Raw genomic sequence first — 25,005 nt, forward strand, 5'->3', positions numbered from 1 at the left:
CTTTCGGCTAGATGGGTTTCGTCCTAATGGTTCGGCCTAGTGGCATCCGACCAAATGGCTTTCGGCCGAAAGGGGTTTCGGAAAAACGACCTTTCCCCGTGTTTCTATAACACATATTTCCTACAAATAGAATGATGCAGCCCACTGGCGGAGACAGCGATGGGGCACTACTTTTCGCAAGCACACTATTGTATTCGAAGGCAGCGTTCTTGCACTAAGTATTGTCCCATCAAATGACCATATCTGATGCCACTGGTGTGCTTGATCGATTAAAGATCTGTTTGACAAACCTATATTGCCAACTCAGTTAACTTGTTAAGAAATTATTTTGAGCTTTTTAGTGGAATGTCTTCACTTGTCATAAGACGAGTTTGTACAATTATATGTACAATAGGATTGTACAAACTCGTCTTATGACAGATCAGTTAACTTGGTTTCACATAAGCGTTTCACAACCTTCTTCTTGAGAGGTTCCCCTTCAATCCTGCTTTCATTAAGGTACCCCCTATTTTATTTTCGCTGTAAATGAAAATCAGCGAATTTCATAAGACACATATATTAAAAACGAACCACAAAACTAACAGGATATATGGCTCTCTAAAAAATGTCTAGAGTTCTCGTTAATATTCCGCCTCCACAAGACTTTTGAAGGCTTCTGAGCGTCTTGGAAGGAAGCTACCAAACCTCCTGAAAGTAGGATTACGAGCGTCTTAAAGACGGCTTCTCAGCATTTTGAAAGAAGACCTCTGGGAAGAATTCCGAGCCTTTTGAAAGAACGCTTACAAGCCTTTTGGAAGGAGGCTTCCGGGCCTCGTGAAGGAGGCTTCCAAGCCTCTTGGAGGAGGCTTTCGAGCATCTTAAGAGAGGAGGCTTCTGAGCACCAAAGCGTCCCTTTTCAGCATCTTGAAAGAAGGCCTCTTGAAAGAATTTAGAGTATCTTGAAAGGAGGCTTCCGAGCCTCTTGAAAGGAGGCTTCCGAGCCTCTTGAAACGAGGCTTTCGAGTTTCTTAAAAGGAGGCTTACGAGCTGTTTTGGAAGGTGCCTGTCGAAGGCTACTGAGCTTTCGGAAAAGGCCTCCATATTCCTCAACTGGGGGCTTCCAAACCCTTAAATTCATTATTTTAGTTAAGAAGCATATTATTCAATATTTTGTCTCCATTTGGTAAATTGCATCGAGGATTTCTAACATTTGTTTATTCGACGTTTTGTCCTTATGGTTTTTTGTCCCACAGCTCTTCATACACTGCACTGCTTTGGGTGGACAGGATTGAAAAGTCTTTGAATTACTGATCACCATGCATATTATGTACATTAAAAAGTTTTGGAACAAGAAGAAATACCCCACATCCATTTATCAATAATTTGTATAATGGAATTGTTGTGCATCCGCCATTACGCATTTTTGTTCGAGGTACCCCCTGAGGCGAAAGTACTCCCAGGGCTACACGTACCCCAGGCTGAGAACCGCTGAGCTAGAGCATAGCTCACAGCTCAGCGTCAATTTAACCTCAACTTCCATGATACTTTTTAGACACTAAAAAATGATTAATTATTTTAGAGCGTCTTAGGGGAAATGCTACAAGGTTAAAAGACTATTATTTTTCCATTTACTTCCACTATTCATTTAATAGTGGAAGTAAATGGAAGAATAATAGTCTTTTAACTAAAAAATGGCTTTATAAAATCATAGCTTCTATGGTTCTTAACCGATTTGTACAAGAATTTGCACTCAGCGATAGAGTGGAGGCGATGCGCAATGCTGAGAAGCTGGCGGATCTCGGTGAAAGTTTCGCAGCATAAAACGGACAAGAGCGGGCCTATAGAAGTGGGGTAAAAGGGTATAGAAGTGAGGGCTCTACACGACGATGTCACCCTACAATGTAAACCTTGGCCATCAAATAACAGGTGGTGGTCGCACATGCGTACATCCGCCTGCAAAGAGGACCACAGGGGACGCAAATTGCCATGATGAAGCTACTGTCCAGTGAGGGTATACCCCGTTAGGCATAAGTACGTTAGGCATAAGGACGTTTGGCATAAGTACGTTAGGCATAATGGACGTTAGGCATAACGGACGATAGGCATAATGTACGTTAGGCATAATGGACATTAGGCATAAAATGACCCAAAGAACAGCCTATGACATAAAGAAGGCAGAATTATGCCAAACGTCCATTATGCCTAACGTACATTATGCCTACACGCTAAAAATGAACTACTCTAAATTGAGTCGAATCCGACTCATTTTCATTAAAAACGGGACAACTCAAAATTTGAGTAAAAGATACTACTTCAATAAAATGATGATTGCACTTAAACTAGGAGTCTGTTTGTCGTAAAATGCACTTAGATAGATAGATAAACTTGATTCGCATCTGCCGTATTAAAAATTGATGGAAGGCCAAGCTTAACTTTCGCGAAATCATCATTTTATTGAAGTAGTATCTTTTACTCAAATTTTGAGTTGTCCCGTTTTTAATGAAAATGAGTCGGATTCGACTCAATTTTGAGTAGTTCATTTTTAGCGTGTAACGTCTGTTATGCCTAACGTCCATTATGCCTAACGTACTTATGCCTAACGTCCTTATGCCTAACGTCGCGGACCCGTCCAGTGACGCCAACTAGGTGATAAAAATTGATAAAAGCTAGCTGACATGCATGTCCGGCCAGCCTCTACCAACCACCGGTAGTCGACAAGTGCCGTACAGGACTATCCTACGTAGACATTGCGGCGAAAATGGACATATATCGCAATCGAGCGATGAAGCACCAATGTGCACGTTATGTACGAGCAGGAAGCAGGCACACAAGTGTATTACTGCAGCTGCTATACCTCACCAAGATGGCCGATAGAACAATTTACCCCGATGGTCGATCGGCTGACAACAGACCTAGTGTGTCGCAAACAGATACCCATTGCAGGAAACTTCAATGCGTAGGCGACAGTAGTTTCCAGCAGTCCAAATTTGGCCGGTCATCTGCAGTGGAGGGTTGTCGATCGTTACACCCATAATGAGCATCTGGCTATCCGGTACAGAATAACCAAAGCGTGGAAAATCGTCCATTTCGACAGCTTCGACAGTGGGACCTTCAGTAAATCTATGGGTCAGGAGAAAAACAGGGAAGGTCTGAGTGGTTATGCACTGGTTGCGGTCCTGTTGCGAACGTGTGACGCTACCATTCCAAGAAATGCGCGACCGTGGAATTCCAGGCCACAAGTTCGCTGGTGAAGAGAGCGAATTGCAGCCCATCGAGCAACCTGCCTCGGGGCAAGAAGAAGGCTACAAAGGCCACGCTAGGCGAAAGTGAGAGAGGAACGCATCGAGCTGTTCAAAGCGGCCAGACTGACCCAAAACAAGGTTCACAAAGAAAACAAGAAAACCTGCTTCGACAGACTGTACCAGAGCACCAACTCGAACCCATGGGGAGATGCCTACCCGAGCAACACAAGTCAGACAAAAATGGTTACAGCAACTTGATTGTGACTGAATCCGGTCACATATGAATTGCAGTAATCTTTGTGGAACATGTGTGCTACTAGGGTATGATAATCGAAGTACTACTTCTGCATCATTACCCAACCCATTAGCCGCCAGCAGAGAGGGAAGGAACAGTCGACAACAGAGAAGCTAATCACAGTGGCAAAGTCTCTCGACCCGAGTTAAACACCAGGTCCATACAGGATCCCTAACATGGCGTTAAATATAGCCATAATGACAAATCCGGACACATTCAGGTCAGCCATGCAGAGGTCTCTGGATGAGCGGATATTCCAGAATAAATTGAAGGGACAGCGTTTGGTCCTGTTACCGAGACCTGGCAAGCTACCAGGAGACCCCTCAGCGTACAGATCAATCTGTCTAATAGATACTGTAGGTAAGCTACTGAAGAAGGTAATGCTGAACAGCCTATCGCCATTAATGGAAGAGGCGGGAGGATTGTTGAGCGAGATATTCGGCTTTCGAAGAGGACGGTCTACTCTGAGCGTCATTGAATCTGTAGTTGAAACTGCAGAGGTCGCCATCGAATGCAAGCTGCTCGATACTCGTTACTGTGCAGTAATAACACTCGACGTGCGGAATGCGTTCAACAGTGCCTGCTTAATGGAGATTGCGAACTCGTTGCTTCGGGTGGGTGTTCCTGTACGGCTGTACACGATTCTGGGAAGCTACTTTCATAATTGAGTACTGATCTAAGAGACAGATGTAGGCTTGGGTCCAATGCTGGGAGCTTGATTTACGATGGATTGCGCAGAAATAGTTGCGCAGCAAGAAGAGTCAGCTGGCGCATCATAAAACGGAGATGATAGTCGAAATAACCGGAGATCTGTGACATTACCCCCAATAGATCTCCTTTACAATTGGGGGTGATGCTCGACGAACGAGACGAGCCAGCCTCGGGCTGAAAGTCTCGATAATAAAGACAAAAAAAATGCTCGACGATAAGTTGTGCTTCAAAAGTCATGCCGACTACGCCTGCAAGCGCGCGTCAACGGCGGCAGTGTCACTGGAGCTCAATGGCTCAAAGGCATTGAAAATCGGTTATCAAAGTAGGCTGGATTCTCCACCGGGGACTAGATGAGTAGATCGTTTCATGTGAGTGCACCGGCTTCCGGTCGTCGGGGCACAATTGACCCGGAAGCTACCTGTACCCGGAATCTTCGGATTTCGGCACTGGTCCGGTCATCCGTTGAGGCAACCAACGTAGACTAGTACATATACATATATGCAACTAGATTCAATAAATGAGAGAATAAATTGTTCTTCAAAATTGTATTGTTTTATGTTTTAATCCAATCGGAATATTTTATATTTGGTTTGGTTCATATTTCAGTAAACCGAAGAACATACCACGGAATAATAGTAAAATTTTGTGTTTAGAATAATGTGCATGTGCTTGATTCCAGTGCTAAAAGAATTACATATAACTAGTGATTTTTAGTAACCTTAAGCCCACCACCTGGGGGTATACTCACGAATCTGTTCGGTGTTGGCCGAGAAGTGACAATGCGCGACGTCGTCTGTCGGACGACTGGTCTGGAGGTTGGTCTCACGGTTGCAATACTCGGTACCGCCGTCGTAAGCTCCACCGTAGGCCGGCTCGTGCTCGGATCATCACCTCCAAAACGATTTCCCAGGGCTCCCACCGTGGGACGCTAAAATAAAAGCAGCATATAATCGATTAGACGAATTTATCCTCAAAATTCGAAAGTAACGCATCAATAATTGAAAAAATAAACTCTAACTACGCTGAAGGGGATGACAAACCAGGACTTTTGAAGCAACTGTTCTAAGAAGGAAAATTCAGTGTACTAATCTACCGTGTTTGTGATGAAATCTAAACCGTTCACCGGTCGAAGGATGAGTCTAGTGTTGATGTTTTGAGCAGTCCGGGCCGTCGCCGTTGCAGGCTCTGCCGAAATCAGAGGGCTGTTGAAATTTGGATTCTCATTCGATAGTTCAGAAACGATCGGAACGGAATTTTGAGTGCCAATCGCAACTAGCGGACGCGGACGTGATTCTGTGTTCAAGGTGAGCTGTTCTTGGAGTTGTGTTTGTTGTTCCTGAGGCTGGCGATCCAACATCCACGATGGAAGCTACGAAAATGCAAAGATTCATTACAGAGTGATAAATATGGAAAAAGGATGTGGCCATTACACTTGCGAAAGCACTAACTACCGATTTGTAGGCGATTATTGAACCATTTACATACATTATTCTGTGTTATCTGTAACGATGTTGGTTATAATAACTTATACGGAAAAGCCTTCACCAACAATACCACACGGACCAATGAGTACCAAACAATGGAGGTATTATTCCTGCAAAATTAATTACATACTGAGCCCGCAACACATTGTCTGACGCCCAGTAGCATTGCGACCGCATGCGAGTGTTAACAAAATGACGATGTCGATACTTGCCACCCCCTAACAGTGATCCTCAGGAAACCATAACGTGAGGCCCACTTGAAACGTATTGATTGACGTAATAAACTTCATACGTTATTTTTTACACGACCATATGAAAAAAAAACATCATTTTTGGATTCAGTAAAGGTCTAACTTTCCATGAAAATTCAAATTTCAACTAGACTAAAAGGGTTGAGAATCGTCACTGAAGCTACGAGAATTCTAAATGCAATTATAATTGAATAATTATTTTCCAAATGCCACAAGCGGAACGCGAGCCACAGCTTGATATCTTCTGAGCTAAACGGACGGTAAACCAAAACAGTTCACGTGAGCTGGTTTTACCTTCCAGGTACTACACTACAGTCATTCACAGAGATATCAAACTTCACTAGCGCGAAATGTGTTCTCCAATTAATAGAGCTGGTATGTCGATTCGGCAAAACCACTTGAAGCTTTCGTTGAACTAAGCCCATCCCTATTAATAAGCACCGTATCCGCAAGAAGGCAGAACACACAATTGGTGTAGTCCATCCCCCAATAAACAAAGCTCCACGAGCTTCACGTGCCGTCGAGAAGTGCTTTGCCTGCATCCTTTGTAGGACATTGGAAACGACACGAACTGAAACACCGCCGAGAGTGGGCGCTGAAATTTATGCAACACGGAAAACACCCACTCGCCCGTCGACATCGTCATCGCGTTGCGTTGGAGCAAGCTCGCCGGCTGCGACCACACGGTTCGTTGCTAAATTCACACGTGCTGCACCCCATTCTCACAAAACAAAAGCTCGGATGCGGTTTTGCGTGTGAGGTCGAGGTGCTGCTGGGTGGTCATATTCTAATGAAAACCGAACGCTATAGTTAGTTGGCCGCAAAGGCAAACGCTTGGATCATGGAGGGGTGCAGCGTTAATCCGAGAGTGCTAATCAACGTTGAGTTTTGGCAGGATGTTCTAAACTGTGTCGATTCATGTTTATACACATTAAATTTATGCGCATTGCAGGATTATCTGATTGTATTGTTCGATAAGGGAGATATTGTGTAAAATAAAATGACAAATTTGGTGATTGTTTCCCACGTTTCACATCACATTTATCATCACTTTACTAAACATACTAACCAGGTTTTCAAAATCGCAATATCAGAGCATAGAACGACAAACCACTTTTGTTATATCTTTCTAAAGCATCGAACGATCCACTGATTTTCGGAAAGGATTAGGAGAAACTTAAAATCTTGATATTTTATCTATTATTTTTTTTTTGTTTTGGCATTTCTCTATTAGTTTCATTTTATATTGGCCTTTCACTTTTCGACCTATTTTTTCTTTTCTCCCAATACAAATCACTTTTTTCGGCAACTAAAATTTCCCTCACCCAGGGCCGTATCGTACGGTAGGCTGGGTTGGTCCCCACCAAAAAGGCATAGTGCCTTAGGGGTGCCGAAACCAAGAATTTCGGTATGGGAAATAGATCGTTTTTTTAGTCGAAAGGACATCCAATAATAAGCTGACTAAAAAGGCTAAAGGACTATGGAAGAGATATTTTGAGAAATCTAGAGCATTCATAAAATATTTATAAATTTATTTTTACCTCAACATGGTAAATGGATAAGTCTAATTCTGTCACCGAGGAACCTCTGGAACCAAAATGTTTCACTGCAGTGATCACAAACTATTCTGTAATTCACCGGATTACAGTGTTTCGTAAGATTCTAAGCTTTTACTAAACGATTCTATCGGGATCACCATCCATAATCAATCGTAGGGCCTTTAAACGTTAATAAGGAATTTGAGTCAATTTGAGATTAGGACCGCATTTGACCCAGCGACAGACTAACTCCAGAAATTTATACACCCAGTTATTTTTTTACACGGGTGGGTTTTAGTCGATTAAAAGGTTTAGCGTTAATAAAAAAATCACAAAAAATTCAGGTGGTATTTAAAAAGCTGTGAAAGGTCAGGTTAACCGGGAAATTAAAGAGTACTAACCGTGTAAAAAAATATAGGTCAGATGGCGATTTTGGCCTTCAATCAACCTAATCTAGAGTATTGAAACTTCAATAATTCCTCCAAACCACCGACAAATGCTTATATCAACTCCCTAACATAGTAAGTACATGATTTGATAGCTCCCGTTAGGATACATCAGATAGGCAGATTTTTGTGGACCTGAATGCAAGCGGAGTCCAATTTTGGTGAAGATATAAAAATTGATGGTATGAGTATCGTATGGAATCGAACATTTTTCTCCACTGGCAGGAGGAAGATGGTTTGATTCGCTCATATATCATCGCTTGTGGATAGGGTTTCTATCGACGAGTACTAACATCTAATCGAATTGGACAGAACTACGCAATAAAAATCACAAGAATGTTCGAAAGATATTTTGTCACGTGTTTTGTTCTAAATTCACGTACAATTTTTTGGTAATTTTTTTGAAAGTTTCCAAACTTCGTTAAAATTTAATTTGATTTTTGGGGTTTTTTTACTGTTTAATAATTAAACTAAGAAGCTTTAAAGAAAGAAATTATAAAGGATTTCCTTTAGTTAGTTTAAAACCTCCTGCTTTTATCACGCTCTTTGTTTCGAACATCAGAAATTTTTTATATGTTTCGTAACACTCCTACACGGTTTGTTTTTAAAGCGACTATTTCTACTCGGGTTTTTAATCAAGTTTTTAACGCGGTTTAAAAAAAAGGGAAACTAAGGATTTTATCGATCATTTAGTAATCTTGGCTTCGATCATTTAAATAGTAGTTTGTCAATAACTCATTTCAGAAGCTGAATTTCAAAATGTGTTGTATGGAGGACTTCCAGTGCGAATGTTTTTCCACAACTGTGCCTAATGGTACTTTGTTTGAATTTCATCAATAATGGAATTCTAGCACTAGTTGCAGTAACTCAAATTAAATGATTGAAATTTTGTTATCATTTTCTATAAATTACTGCAACTAGCACTTTTACTTCGTTATACCTCAAGTATTAGTACAACTCAAAACTAATTATTGAGCTGAGTCGTAGAAAAACCTTCGCACTAGAAGCCCTCCATACAACACATTTTGAAATTCAGCTTCTGGCATGAGTTATAGAGTTAAACTAATACAGTGACCTGCATAATAAAAAGCCCACTCAATGGTCAATTTTGGAGATCTAGATCTCGATTGCGTGTGAACCAATTTTGCTGAAAATTTGACCAGAGCTCAGATATAACTTGAATTTTGCCACACCTGAGTTTCGACCATATTGATTCATAGGGTAAAAAATTATCGCGGTAATACCATGTTAGCAGCGGCTCACAGCAGCGATTGTTCTCCATATAAGGGGCGGCTGATCATCGTACGACTGCCAGCGAGGGACTCTAAGTGAAACTGTGCACCATGGTCCTCCGGAAATAATCAACAAGAGAGTACGAGACGGCGAATAGGATGGAGAAATGCGGCCCCGAACCGTATATGTGACGTCAAATTGATGATTCAGTGTAAACTAAATAAATGAAATGAAATGAAGCGATAACATCCTTGCCGGAAGCACGTGTCAACCACGAAAAATCGTTGGAAGCAAGGTTTGAAGAAATCCAAGTGTTGCAAGTGTTTTCTTGGCTTGTACTTATATGCAAGTGCGGAAAAACACAGGATCCCATAAGCAGCCCTCACCGAGAATTGATGATAAAACGCTTTATTCTCATTCGTTTTGTGTTGGAGACTATATGTTTTTAGCACAGATGTTTAGAACAAGTTGAAATGTATCATCAGAACAAGTGCCACTCCTTACGCGTTTGGCGCTTTTTTAACAATAAATTTATCATGGGATATAGGCTCCTGAATTATTTCGTTATCATGACATTCTCTCATTTCATTCTCTTTTGGATCCAATCCTTGCATTGAACGTATCCCCCGCGTGACAACTGGCATATCTCTGGCCCCTTTTCAAACGTCGCATATCCTTAATGGAAATTCACGGTTCCTGAATCATGCATTTCTCAACGAGCCGGTTATGCTGAGTTCCTTTCTGCCGCAAGTACGCTGCCATTGTGGCTTCGAGGTTATGCAGATTGACTTCCGTCAATATGATCTAGGGAGTGCAGCTTGTAGACGTTGATTGGATTTTTCTTCTTCGTGATTGTTCCACTGTTTTTTCAGTGAGCAAGATCCATAATATCATCTACAACATTATCCGCGGAACTGTTCCTAGGAGAAATGACTGGTAATCTCACGACACACAGCAGTCTTAGAACACTCCGAAGTACGTAACGCAAACGTCGGAAACGCTTTATCAAGCATCGATCCAATGAAAATTAAATTTGATTAATATCCAATACCTTAATGATGCTACTGCTTCACCTGAAAGGAATCCCGATTCCCCTCGGAATCCCGAAAGGATTCCCCTCGGAATCCCGAAAGGATTCCCCTCGGAATCCCGAAAGGATTCCCCTCGGAATCCCGAAAGGATTCCCTCGAATCCCAAAGGATTCCCTCGGAATCGAAAGGATTCCCTCGGAATCCCGAAAGGATTCCCTCGGAATCTGAAAGGATTCCCTCGGAATCCCGAAAGGTTTCCCCTCGAAATCCCGAAAGGATTCCTCGGAATCGAAGAGTTCCTCGGAATCCCGAAAGGATTCCCTCGGAATCGAAGGATTCCTCGGAATCCCGAAAGGATTCCTCGGAATCGAAAGGATTCCCTCGAATCGAAAGGATTCCCTCGGAATCCCGGAAAGGATTCCCTCGGAATCGAAAGGATTCCCTCGGAATCCCGAAAGGATTCCCTCGGAATCGAAAGGATTCCCTCGGAATCGAAAGGATTCCCTCGGAATCGAAAGGATTCCTCGGAATCGAAGGATTCCTCGGAATCGAAAGGATTCCCTCAGGTCTGATTCCTCAGATCGAAAGGATTCCCCTCGGAATCGAAAAGGATTCCCCTCAGAATCGAAGGATTCCCTCGGAATCCCGAAAGAGTTCCCCTCGGAATCCCGAAAGGATTCCCTCGGAATCCCGGAAAGGATTCCCTCGGAATCGAAAGGATTCCCCTCGGAATCGAAAGGATTCCCCTCGGAATCCCGAACTCGAAAGGATTCCCTCGGAATCGAAAGGATTCCCTCGGAATCGAAAGGATTCCCCTCGGAATCGAAAGGATTCCTCGGAATCGAAAGGATTCCTCGGAATCCGAAAGGATTCCCCTCGGAATCGAGTTCCCTCCGGAGATCGAAAAGGATTCCCCTCGGAATCCGAAAGGATTCCTCGGAATCCCGAAAGGATTCCTCGGAATCCTGGAAAAGTTCCCCTCGGAATCGAAAGGATTCCTCGGAATCCCGAAAGGATCTCCTCTCGGAATCCCGAAAGGATCTCCTCTCGGAATCCCGAAAGGATTCCTCGGAATCGAAAAGGATTCCCTCGGAATCGAAAGGATTCCCCTCGGAATCCTGAAAGGATTCCCTCGGAATCCCAAAGGATTCCCTCGGAATCCCGAAAGGATTCCCCTCGGAATCCCGAAAGGATTCCCCTCGGAATCCCGAAAGGATTCCCCTCGGAATCCCGAAAGGATCTCCTCTCGGAATCCCGAAAGGATCTCCTCTCGGAATCCCGAAAGGATCTCCTCTCGGAATTCGAAAGGATTCCCTCGGAATCCCGAAGGATTCCCTCGGAATCCCGAAAGGATTCCCTCGGAATCGAAAAGGATTCCCCTCGGAATCCCGGAAAGATTCCCTCGGAATCGAAAGGATTCCCCTCGGAATCGAAAGGATTCCCTCGGAATCGAAAGGATTCCCTCGGAATCGAAAGGATTCCTCGGAATCCCGAAAGGATTCCCCTCGGAATCCCGAAAGGATTCCCTCAGAATCGAAAGGATTCCCTCGGAATCCCGAAAGGATTCCCTCGGAATCGAAGAAAGGATTCCCCTCGGAATCGAAAGGATTCCCTCGGAATCGAAAGGATTCCCCTCGGAATCGAAAGGATTCCCTCGGAATCCCGAAAGGATTCCCTCAGGAATCGAAAGGATTCCCCGGAATCGAAAGGATTCCCTCGGAATCGAAAGGATTCCCTCGGAATCGAAAGGATTCCCTCGGAATCGAAAGGATTCCCTCGGAATCCCGAAAGGATTCCCTGAATCCCTGGAAAGGATTCCTCGGAATCCTGAAAGGATTCCCCGGAATCTGAAAGGATTCCTCGGAATCCCGGAAAGGATTCCTCGGAATCCCGGAAAGACTTCGAATCCGGAAAGCGAGATTCCCCTCGGAATCCCGAAAGGATTCCCCGGAATCCTGAAAGGATTCCCTCGAACTCTCGAAAGGATTCCCTCGGAATCCCGGAAAGGATTCCTCGGAATCCGAAAGGATTCCCCTCGGAATCCTGAAAGGATTCCCTCGGAATCCTGAAAGGATTCCTCGGAATCGAAAGGATTCCCCTCGGAATCCCGAAAGGATTCCCTCGAATCCCGAAAGGATTCCCCTCGGAATCCCGGAAAGGATTCCTCGGAATCGAAAGGATTCCCTCGAATCCCGGAAAAGGATTCCCTGGAATCCCGAAAGGATTCCCTCGGAATCCTGAAAGGATTCCCTCGGAATCGAAAGGATTCCCTCGGAATCGAAAGGATTCCTCGGAATCCCGAAAGGATTCCCTCGGAATCGAAAGGATTCCCTCGAATCCTGAAAGGATTCCCTCGGAATCGAAAGGATTCCCTCGAATCCTGAAAGGATTCCCTCGGAATCCCGAAAGGATTCCCCTCGGGATCCGGAAAGGATTCCCTCGAATCGGAAAGGATTCCGGAAAGGATTCCCCCCTGAATCCTGAGAAAGGATTCCCTCGGAATCGAAAGGATTCCCTCGGAATCGAAAGGATTCCCTCGGAACTCGAAAGGATTCCCTCGGAATCCCGAAAGGATTCCTCGGAATCGAAAGGATTCCCCTCGGAATCGAAAGGATTCCCCTCGGAATCGAAAGGATTCCCTCGGAATCCTGGAAAGGATTCCCCTCGGAATCCTGAAAGGATTCCCCTCGGAATCCTGAAAGGATTCCCCTCGGAATCCTGAAAGGATTCCCCTCGGAATCCTGAAAGGATTCCCCTCGGAATCCTGAAAGGATTCCCCTCGGAATCCTGAAAGGATTCCCCTCGGAATCCCGAAAGGATTCCCTCGAATCGAAAGGATTCCTCGGAATCCCGAAAGGATCTCCTCTCGGAATCCCGAAAGGATCTCCTCTCGGAATCCCGAAAGGATCTCCTCTCGGAATCCCGAAAGGATCTCCTCTCGGAATCCCGAAAGGATCTCCCCTCGGAATCCCGAAAGGATCTCCTCTCGGAATCCCGAAAGGATTCCCCTCGGAATCCCGAAAGGATTCCCTCGGAATCCTGAAAGGATTCCCCTCGAATCCTGAAAGGATTCCTCGGAATCGAAAGGATTCCCTCGAATCCTGAAAGGATTCCCTCGGAATCGAAAGGATTCCCTCGGAATCCCGAAAGGATTCCCCTCGGAATCCTGAAAGGATTCCCCTCGGAATCGAAAGGATTCCCCTCGGAATCGAAAGGATTCCTCGGAATCCCGGAAAGGATTCCTCGGAATCCCGAAAGGATTCCCCGGAATCCCGAAAGGATTCCCTCGAAATCGAAAGGATTCCCTCGGAATCCTGAAAGGATTCCCTCGGAACTCGAAAGGATTCCTCGGAATCGAAAGGATTCCCCTCGGAATCCCGGAAAGGATTCCCTCGGAATCCCGAAAGGATTCCCTCGGAATCGAAAGGATTCCCTCGGAATCCCGAAAGGATTCCCTCGAACCTGAAAGGATTCCCTCGAATCGAAAGGATTCCCCTCGAACGGAATTCGAAAGGATTCCCTCGGAATCGAAAGGATTCCTCGGAACCTCGAAAGGATTCCCTCGGAATCGAAAGGATTCCCCTCGGAATCCCGAAAGGATTCCTCGGAATCCTGAAAGGATTCCTCGAATCCCGAAAGGATTCCCCTCGGAATCCCGAAAGGATTCCCCTCGGAATCCCGAAAGGATTCCCCTCGGAATCGAAAGGATTCCCTCGGAATCCCGAAAGGATTCCCTCGGAACCTGAAAGGATTCCCTCGGAATCCCGAAAGGATTCCCCTCGGAACCTGAAAGGATTCCCTCGGAATCGAAAGGATTCCCCTCGGAATCCCGAAAGGATTCCCCTCGGAATCCCGAAAGGATTCCCCTCGGAATCCCGAAAGGATTCCCCTCGGAATCCCGAAAGGATTCCCCTCGGAATCCCGAAAGGATTCCCCTCGGAATCCCGAAAGGATTCCCCTCGGAATCCCGAAAGGATTCCGAAAGGATTCCCCTCGGAATCCCGAAAGGATTCCGCTCGGAATCCCGAAAGGATTCCCCTCGGAATCCCGAAAGGATTCCCCTCGGAATCCCGAAAGGATTCCCCTCGGAATCCCGAAAGGATTCCCCTCGGAATCCCGAAAGGATTCCCCTCGGAATCCCGAAAGGATTCCCCTCGGAATCCCGAAAGGATTCCCCTCGGAATCCCGAAAGGATTCCCCTCGGAATCCCGAAAGGATTCCCCTCGGAATCCCGAAAGGATTCCCCAAAGGATTCCGCTCGGAATCCCCAAAGGATTCCGCTCGGAATCCCGAAAGGATTCCGCTCGGAATCCCGAAAGGATTCCGCTCGGAATCCCGAAAGGATTCCGCTCGGAATCCCGAAAGGATTCCGCTCGGAATCCCGAAAGGATTGCCCGGAACCTGAAAGGATTCCCTCGAATCCCGAAAGTGATTCCCTCGGAATCGAAAGGATTCCCTCGGAATCCCGAAAGGATTCCCTCGAACTCGAAAGGATTCCCTCGGAATCCTGAAAGGATTCCCCTCGGAATCCTGAAAGGATTCCCCGGAATCCCGAAAGGATTCCCTCGGAATCCCGGAAAGGATTCCCTCGGAATCCCGAAAGGATTCCCTCGAACTCCTGAAAGGATTCCCTCGAACGGAAAGGATTCCCCGGAATCCCGAAAGGATTCCCTCGAACCTCGAAAGGATTCCCTCGGAATCCCGAAAGGATTCCTCGGAATCCCGAAAGGATTCCCCGGAATCCCGAAAGGATTTCCCTCGGAATCCCGAAAGGGTTTCCCTCGAACTCTGAAAGGATTCCCTCGGAACTCGAAAGGATTCCCCTCGGAATCCCGAAAGGATTCCCTCGGAATCCCGAAAGGATTTCCCCTCGAACTTGTATGATTCTCGAATCCTGAAAGGATTCCCTCGGAATCCCGAAAGGATTCCCTCGAATCCCGAAAGGATTTCCCTCGGAATCCCGAAAGGGTTTCCCTCGGAATCCCGAATGGATTTACCTCGGAATCCCGACAGGATTCCCCTCGGAATCCTGAAAGGATTCCCTCGGAACCCGAAAGGATTCCCCTCGGAATCCCGAAAGGATTCCCCTCGGAATCCCGAAACTATTCCCCTCGGAATCCCGAAACTATTCCCCTCGGAATCCCGAAACTATTCCCCTCGGAATCCCGAAACTATTCCCCTCGGAATCCCTCGGAATCCGCTCGGGGGTTAAAAACGATCAATTTTCTTGTTATGCAATTAATGGATCTTCCCCAAGGCAAAACGTTTATCGAAACACTAAAACTGAATTACATTGGAAAGGCTACTACACCGCTGTTCTTTTTTTTTAGATTTAGGATGATTATTAGAATTATGAGTAGTTCTTCAAGCTAACCCCACTAAAAAATTAGAATTATGAGTAGGCTTCCAGAATACATAATCGATTAATAGTTATTAGTACTGCAAACTGTTACTACCCACAATCACATAACGACAATCAACTTGGAAATGCTATGCGTTTATGAGTAGCGATATTTTAGTGAAAACTACGATAGTTGAGTGAGATAAGGACATTTCCTTCAAAAGCAAACTGAAGAAAGTTTAGGATTATTATATTTCGATAGCATGCTATTAGTCTTTGGTATTGTTATATACTTACAGGTTAGCAAAATGCGTTTGTCATTAATAAAGTTTGAGAAAAAGTTCTAAAAAAAAGTTAGAAGAGCAACGTGTTAAAATCGAATCTACTTTCCCTGTCCGATTGTTAGCCCTTAAACACTATCATCACTATACTTAGCGCTTTGTTAGTCAATTTGAGAACCAGACTATGTACCGGGTTGATCACGGGGACCACTGTTCCGGGCACCTGGCTAGTAGCTTGCACTGCCGCCGCCGCCGCCACATTTGTCATGCTACTACTAGAGCCCGTGGTAGTATTCGGAACCGAAGAGGTAGTTCCAGGAGTAGTGGTAGTAGTAGTACTAGTAGTGGTAGCTGCCTCAGTGGTAGTGGATGTAGTAGTGGTAGTGGGTAAAGTAGTAGAAGAAGAACTGGGGGCGGTGGTTGTTGTAGTGGTAGAAGTAAGTGAAACAGGTGCTACCGGTTGCGTTATCAGTGCCGACGGAGCCAATTGTTGGGGTCGTTGCTCGGGTCCGCTGGGAAGCGCATTCGATGGGGCCGGTGGTGGTGATGGTGGAGGTGTCGGTGCGACGGTGGTGGTCGAGAGGATCAATGTTTGCAGCAAAATCTGCGTTTGGTCCCGATCGAAATCGTTTCTTACCGGACGATCGATGCCGTTGCTACCAATCTGGTTGAACTGAAGGCCCCGCAGGTATTCCTCGAACCGGCGGTGATATTCTCCCGAGGGGTCCCATCGTTCACGCAGAGCCATGTACTGATCCGGGTAGTTAGAGTACAAAGTGGTAATTATCTTCAATGCGTTCTCTTTCTGGGTGTTGGAGCATCGGCTACATTTCGTGCGGAGTGCTTCTGGCAGAATTCCTAAAACAAAATAGCAAAGAACAAAGATAGCGACAATTAGTACTGAACGCAACAGCTGAAGCGGATCATGTTTAAAATCTGATTAACGGTTGGAAGATGACAATCTTTGGAAAAATCGTGACACCCGGTTCCACTGACAGAGCAAGAGATCAGCACGAAAAGGAAATTAGTCGACATCGACATAAATAATTATATATAATTTTCAAATGAATTCCAATTTGACACTATCCAAAGATAATTACACCTACCTATATAATATATTTAATTACCTATGAAGTAAAACCACAGCCATAACATCCATTGTTCCTCTCACTGCAGAGAAGCTATTCGACTCTGACGGCTTGCAATAAATTATTTAAATTTACAACATCGTATAAAACTTTGCGTAAAACAATTCCATGGAGTTATTTGAATATTTTCTCTTCTTGTCCAAAGCAAAAACTTGTGGATTCGAATCACATTCTCGTATCGAGTCACCCATCTGTAGAAACTTTTTGCGGCTTACATTACTTCAACCAGACCTGTGGTGAATGCTTTGAAGCCGAAGATCCAGCTGCGGTTCTACAAATTGTTGAGGCGAATGAATGTCATCCCTGGCAGAGGAGTGCATTAATATCAAACCCTACTCCGGTGTCGTCAGCCGTGTACTGCATTCCCCGATGATATCGTATACCATTATCATCATCCTTCGCAAACCAGGCGAGTACTACTCACCCACCCCGGGCTCGGTGGTTTACTCGAATAATTAAATATTCTGTACATGTGGACGGGGCATGACGTGACTGGGGAGCGATTCGGTGCGGGTGCTCTCGTCTCATCACCGTCGTTGCATCTCTCTGATTCGACATTCATCTGAATGGAATCCGACTGTGGTGCCGATATGAATGTGTTCGGTAATTATTTCTTCGTTCACTCACAGATCCCAGTGGAAGGATGAGCCTGTAGCAAATGTTCTTTATTTAAATGTCAATGCTTGTTGGGGAATATGAACAAATTTTTTGAAAAATATGTCACGTAAACGACTTGGTAATTATAATGAAAATAATGAGACAATTTTATGGAAATCCATTCCAGTAATACAAAGATGGTTTCTATCTGGTTCTTAATCAGTTTTGAAGATTCTTTCGAGGTTCTGAGATCAGCTTCAAATGTTTTGCTTCCGGGCCTTTGAAAAGAAGATTTCGAGCCTCTTGAAGGGGGGCTTTCGAGCTTCTTGAAAACAGACTTCCGAGCTTCTTGACAGGAGACATCGAAAACCTCTTGAATTCATTTTGAAAATAGGTTTCCGAGGCTCTTGAAAGGAAGCTTCGCCTTACACGAATCGGTCGCGTTTTCTCTATCCGTGGAAAAATAGGTGCAAAAAGAAATAACACTTTGGTTATTGATTTTAGTGTTTTGCCTAAATGTCCTGCTACATCGGTGGTGCACAAATTCATGTGCGAAGAACTGAAACTGGACAAAAAGGACATGATAAATGTCCAATTTCATAATTTACGAAACTGTGTCTATGTGGAGATGGTGAATATGAATACTGCCAAAAGATATCAAACCACTCATCACCTGCTCCATCTTCTTCAATCTGGCGACAGTATTTATAAAATACCAGTAGGGACACGGCAGGTATTTCCGTCCTTCGTCGTAGGGGCTAAAACCAACGAAAACAACGTACATTTGCTAAAACTCCACTATAGCAGAACATTTCTCCTAAGCTTACGATTTGGTACGTATGAGTTTTACAAAAAAGCGTCTTTTTTATTGGTTTTCGAGACTATGACGAACAGACGAAAATACCTGCCGTGTCCCTATACGTAGATAATGGTGCGATCAATATACGTGTCCATGATTTACCACCAAAAACACCTCACTCGGTACTGGTTGAGCACTTGCGGAAATACGGTACTATTCTCCTATTAACCTATTCCCTCGTACGTGACCAATGAAAATAAATACTAAGGTATGGAAATCCATATACTGTGTGCGTGCCTTTCGTGTATGGCGAAAAACCTTTCACTACTACATTCGAACGAGCTCCCATAAGAAGCCGTGCAATTATGTACGTCACCATTTGCTGTTTACATTTTCTATCATCCACTAATACACTTGCATTTGGTCTTCTTCCTCACCTTCTATCTATTCTCATTGGTACGTGACCATTGATGGCGAGGTCACTTTGATCACATACCAAAAGCAGCAAAAACACAAGAAGATAAACCAAATCATTAGGGCTCTGCACGGACTACTTTGTCTCTTTCGCGCTGCAAAGAAATTAGAAAACAACAAGGCCAGTAAACGTCAAAATTTATGAAGAACGAAAGAGAAAGAGATATTTCCGAGAGAAGAGAGAAAGAGATAATTTCTTTGCAGTCAGGAAGAGACAAAGCAGTCCGTGCAGTGCCCTATACCACGGGAGCTGCGGTGGATTCCAATAGTGCACTGCACGGACTGCTTTGTCTCTTTCTGACTGCAAAGAAATTAGAAAACAACAAGGCCAGTAAACGTCAAATTTCATGAAGAACGAAAGAGAAAGAGATACTTCCGTGCAGTGCCCTATAATATCAGCCTACTAAACAACACGGACTTTCCACACACTAAAAAATCCTGAGATTTACATGTGACGCAATACTAATTATTTTAAAATATTTAAAAACGTAAACACAAAAATGACTGACATTTACGTTTTATTCATTGTATCTAAGAATTCTCCTTGCAGCCTGTTGAATTATGATTTTTCGGTTCCGTAAGATGTAACTTTGCATGTTTTCGATTAAGAGATGGTGGTCGTGTTATGACAACTACTCAGTTTATTTGCAATCGTCGCCTGGGTCGGAAGTTTGCTATCGTTGTGGTTCGTTTTTTTTTTTCAAATGTTATATTTCTGGTTAATTATTCACTCTAAAACTGAACTTCGTTTGCGTACATCCCGAGCGGATCAACTGGAAGATTTTAGTGGAAAAAAATAGTTGGGAGACCAGTTTGTGAAGTGAAGATTGTGAAGTGTGAAATAAAAACATGGAAACAAAAAGGTGTTTGGTGGCTAAATTGGGTGATAATTAAAACGTGTTGGCCAATCGACCAGTGGTGCTCTTGCATCGAACCTTTTCATGTTTTCTGGCGTACACCTATAGATAGTCATTAGTGAAAAATGACGAGGATTTTCATGAATTTTTGATAAATTCCAGCATTCAGCAATTTAAGGTAGGTAGGAAGTGATTTCAGTTTCTTAGCCGTTCAGCTCGGGCGAGGTTCTGCTCATGCAGGCTCGTTCGTGCTGTGTACTGCGAGCGATGTTTTTTATTAGTGTTGTACAAAACACACATGCTCGAGTGTTAAGCATCAAATTCAACCATTTTTCATCTAACTAATGATGATGATTTTCAATACGCACCTCCGAAATAATTGCGAAACTGAAACTCCACGTCATGACGTAACAGCTAGCTTTTTAGCTTTTACGTTATGACGTGTATTTTTTTGGATTTTCATCGTCATGTAATTTTAAAATCAGACGTAGATTTATGTGCAATGTTCCGCTCCTTTTATGTGCATGTCGGGCAGCAGGGACTATGTCCAAGGGCTTGACGATCCCTCCCAGGCCATCTGCGAGTTGTGGGGCTTGCCTTTAGGATGTGGTGGGGTTTGACAGTGGGCCCTGTTAAACCTCTATAAAAAGCTGCATGTATCCGCAAGTAGAGGCCCCATTAAAGCGACCGTGTGCCGCTCAAAGCGCACAAGCCCAAGTCCTGGTGTTAGGTGGGACGCTAAACAGCCCTGACACGACGGCCCTCCGACGAGACAGGAGGTTTGCGCAGGCCCAATAAGCCGCCTAGAAAACCAATCATTACGAACAATATAAGAGATAATGCGACTCGATATAATCGGCAAAGACCCAGGCGACGAATACAGGATCACGATTGGAAGCTTGGAACATGGAATTGCAAGTCGCTAGGTTTCGCAGGTTGCGACAGGATGATCTACGATGAATTACATCCCCGCAACTTTGACGTCGTGGCGCTGCAGGAGATTTGCTGGACAGGACAGAAAGTGTGGAAAGCGGGCATCGAGCGGCTACCTTCTACCAAAGCTGTGGCACCACCAACGAGCTGGGAACCGGCTTCATAGTGCTGGGTAAGATGCGCCAACGCGTGATTGGGTGGCAGCCAATCAACGCAAGGATGTGCAAGCTGAGGATTAAAGGCCGTTTCTTCAACTATAGCATCATCAACGTGCACTGCCCACACGAAGGGAGACCCGACGACGAGAAAGAAGCGTTCTACGCACAGCTGGAGCAGACATACGATGGATGCCCACTGCAGGACGTTAAAATCGTCATCGGTGACATGAATGCACAGGTAGGAAGGGAGGAAATGTATAGACCGGTCATCGGACCGGATAGTCTGCATACCGTATCGAATGACAACGGCCAACGATGCATAAACTTCGCAGCCTCGCGGAATGGTAGTCCGAAGCACCTTCTTTCCCCGCAAAATATCCACAACGCCACATGGAGATCACCTAACCAAGAAACGGAAAACCAAATCGACCACGTTCTAATCGACGGTAAATTCTTCTCCGACATCACGAACGTCCGCACTTACCGCAGTGCGAATATTGAATCCGGCCACTACCTCGTTGCAGTATGCCTGCGCTCAAAACTCTCGACGGTGTACAACACGCGTCGAAGTCGGACGCCGCGGCTTAACATTGGGCGACTACAAGACGGTAGACTAGCCCAAGAATACGCGCAGCAGCTGGAAGTGGCACTTCCAACGGAAGAGCAGCTAGGCGCAGCGTCTCTTGAAGATGGCTGGAGAGATATTCGATTCGCCATTGGTAGCACCGCAACCGCTGCAATTGGGCACGATGCCCTCGGATCAGAGAAACGACTGGTATGACGGCGAATGTGAGCAGTTAGTGGAAGAGAAGAATGCAGCATGGGCGAGATTGCTGCAACACCGCACGAGGGCGAACGAAGCACGATATAAACAGGCGCGGAACAGACAAAACTCGATTTTCCGGAGGAAAAAGCGCCAGCAGGAAGATCGAGACCGTGAAGAAACGGAGCAACTGTACCGCGCTAATAACACACGAAAGTTCTATGAGAAGTTAAACCGTTCACGTAAGGGCCACGTGCCACAGCCTGATATGTGTAAGGACATAAACGGGAACCTTCTTACGAACGAGCGTGAGGTGATCCAAAGGTGGCGGCAGCACTACGAAGAACACCTGAATGGCGATGCTGGCAGACGAAGATGGCGGTTTGGTGATGGACCTGGGAGAACGCGCGCAGGACATAATTCTACCGGCTGCGGATCTCCAGGAAATCCAGGAGGAGATTGGCCGGCTGAAGAACAACAAAGCCCCTGGGGTTGACCAACTACCAGGAGAGCTATTTAAACACGGTGGTGAGGCACTGGCTAGAGCGCTGCACTGGGTCATTACCAAGATTTGGGAGGAGGAAGTTTTGCCGCAGGAGTGGATGGAAGGTGTCGTGTGTCCCATCTACAAAAAGGGCGATAAGCTGGATTGTAGCAACTACCGCGCAATCACATTGCTGAACGCCGCCTACAAGGTACTCTCCCAAATTTTATGCCGTCGACTAGCACCAACTGCAAGGGAGTTCGTAGGGCAGTACCAGGCGGGATTCATGGGTGAACGCTCTACCACAGACCAGGTGTTCGCCATTCGCCAAGTACTGCAGAAATGCCGCGAATACAACGTGCCCACACATCATCTATTCATCGACTTCAAAGCCGCATATGATACAATCGATCGGGACCAGCTATGGCAGCTAATGCACGAACACGGTTTTCCGGATAAACTGACACGGTTGATCAAGCGACGATGGATCGGGTGATGTGCGTAGTTCGAGTTTCAGGGGCATTCTCGAGTCCCTTCGAAACCCGCAGAGGGTTACGGCAAGGTGATGGTCTTTCGTGTTTGCTATTCAACATCGCTTTGGAAGGGGTAATACGAAGAGCAGGGATTAACACGAGTGGTACAATTTTCAATAAGTCCGTCCAGCTATTTGGTTTCGCCGACGACATAGATATTATGGCACGTAACTTTGAGAAGATGGAGGAAGCCTACATCAGACTGAAGAGGGAAGCTAAGCGGATCGGACTAGTCATCAACACGTCGAAGACGAAGTACATGATAGGAAGAGGTTCAAGAGAAGACAATGTGAGCCACCCACCGCGAGTTTGCATCGGTGGTGACGAAATCGAGGTGGTAGAAGAATTTGTGTACTTGGGCTCACTGGTGACTGCCGAAAATGACACCAGCAGAGAAATTCGGAGACGCATAGTGGCTGGAAATCGTACGTACTTTGACTCCGCAAGACGCTCCGATCGAATAGAGTTCGCCGCCGTACCAAACTGACAATCTACAAAACGCTAATTAGACCGGTAGTCCTCTACGGACACGAGACCTGGACGATGCTCGTGGAGGACCAACGCGCACTTGAGTTTTCGAAAGGAAAGTGCTGCGTACCATCTATGGTGGGGTGCAGATGGCGGACGGTACGTGGAGGAGGCGAATGAACCACGAATTGCATCAGCTGTTGGGAGAACCATCCATCGTTCACACCGCGAAAATCGGACGACTGCGATGGGCCGGGCACGTAGCCAGAATGTCGGACAGTAACCCGGTGAAATGGTTCTCGACAACGATCCGACGGGCACAAGAAGGCGAGGTGCGCAGCGGGCAAGGTGGATCGATCAGGTGGAAGATGACTTGCGGACCCTCCGTAGACTGCGTGGTTGGCGACGTGTAGCCATGGACCGAGCCGAATGGAGAAGACTCTTATATACCGCACAGGCCACTTCGGCCTTAGTCTGAATAAATAATAATAATAATGTGCATGTTAAGAAACGTAAGTTTACATGAACTTTTCTAAAGTGTGCACGGTTTGGATACTCCCGAACAAATAAATCATCAAAAGGAAACGAAATGAAATAAATCCGAACAAACCAATCGATAACGTGAGGAGGACGTACCTAATACCTTCTCCAACAATAGCAATGCAGATCAATCAGAGAGTGAGTCTGCACTCTGCCGAAACACAAACGGCAAACAAGCGACGGCTGTCAGCGGATCGAAAAGAGAATACTCCAAAACGGCGAACTCGGAAGCAGGGTTGCCAGACCGGCGATACGGAAGAAACCGTGCATGATAGCGAGTTTGAATTAAACGATCCTATAGTAAATTCACCTGTTTTCACTAGAAGTAAGAAAAAACATATGAATAAAAACTAATGTGAAAATAGTATTTTCCGAGCCGACCCAGCCATGGGCTGAAAGTCTCGTTAATAAAGACAAAAAAAGCTTACGAAGCGTTTTAAAGGGGACTTCCAAGCCTCTTACAAGGAGCTATTCAGCTTTTCGAAAAAAAAAGTCTTTTATGCCTTTCAAATGGTGGCTTCCAACTTAAGTTCGGTGGTGACTTAGGTTCAGAAGCATATACATTTTCTGTTCTCGATCAGATAGATAACATTAAAGACTTGTTTCAGGACTGATCTACGATTTAGGCGTAACTTAATTTGTAAACAAACATTTCGTTAAGAAAATTATTTTGAGCTAAAAAGCTTCAATGCGGAATGGAATGTCTTCACTTGTCATAAGACGAGTTTGTACAATCCCATTGAATTCCACCACTTAATTGTATCTTGACAGATACGTTTTTCGACCTCAACAGTAAGGCCGTCTTCAGTGTCTCGTACTTGACTCGACTCGCCCTCGCTTTCCGTGACTCCTGTGATGGACCAAAACTAAATACCTTCATCCCGGGACGCACCGATATTTGCATGTTGGAAGCCTCATATCCCCCCATTACAGTCGAGCCAATGCTGCCAGCGCTCATCGGTCGTCCCGGTCCTGTATATGGGTCAGGAGAAAGAGGCTTCCAGCCTGCCATTACAGGCAAGTACGTATTGAATTCGCAACTTTCTCTACCTGACAAAATCATCAACCTACTCCGTGTATTTTTTCTGACGACAATAGATTATCATCGGGATGCGTGCCTGCTTGTCGTAAGGAAGCCCCATATCCCCTCAACACAGTCGAGCTCCTCCTGCCAGCGGCCAGTGGCCTGTGCGGTATATAAGAGTCTTCTCCATTCGGCTCGGTCCATGGCTGCACGAGTCTACGGAGGGTCCGCAAGTCATCTTCCCCCTGATCGATCCACCTTGCCCGCTGCGCACCTCGCCTTCTTGTGCTCGTCGGATCGTTGTCGAGAACCATTTTCACAGGGTTACTGTCCGACATCCTGGCTACGTGCCCGGCCCACCGCAGTCGTCCGATTTTCGCGGTGTGAACGATGGA

General features: G+C 45.4%; 1 protein-coding gene across 12 annotated transcripts in view; it reads right to left on the minus strand.

Annotated features, from left to right (window-relative positions):
• LOC134213437 (mucin-2-like) overlaps positions 1 to 25,005 on the minus strand; it is a 93,390-nt gene that overhangs the window by 10,883 nt on the left and 57,502 nt on the right. For 9 of the 12 annotated variants that reach the window (XM_062692485.1, XM_062692491.1, XM_062692490.1 and 6 more), the window contains 3 exons: positions 16,023 to 16,690; positions 5,321 to 5,596; positions 4,976 to 5,155 (listed from right to left, as the gene is read on the minus strand). In XM_062692485.1, the coding sequence (XP_062548469.1) occupies positions 4,976 to 5,155; positions 5,321 to 5,596; positions 16,023 to 16,690 (1,124 nt within the window). The remainder of the gene's footprint in view (positions 1 to 4,975; positions 5,156 to 5,320; positions 5,597 to 16,022; positions 16,691 to 25,005) is intronic. The other 3 variants (XM_062692492.1, XM_062692493.1, XM_062692494.1) reach the window with 3 other exon arrangements.

Source organism: Armigeres subalbatus, chromosome 2 (assembly GCF_024139115.2).
Source record: "Armigeres subalbatus isolate Guangzhou_Male chromosome 2, GZ_Asu_2, whole genome shotgun sequence".
In the NCBI taxonomy this organism is placed as follows: Eukaryota; Metazoa; Arthropoda; class Insecta; order Diptera; family Culicidae; genus Armigeres; species Armigeres subalbatus.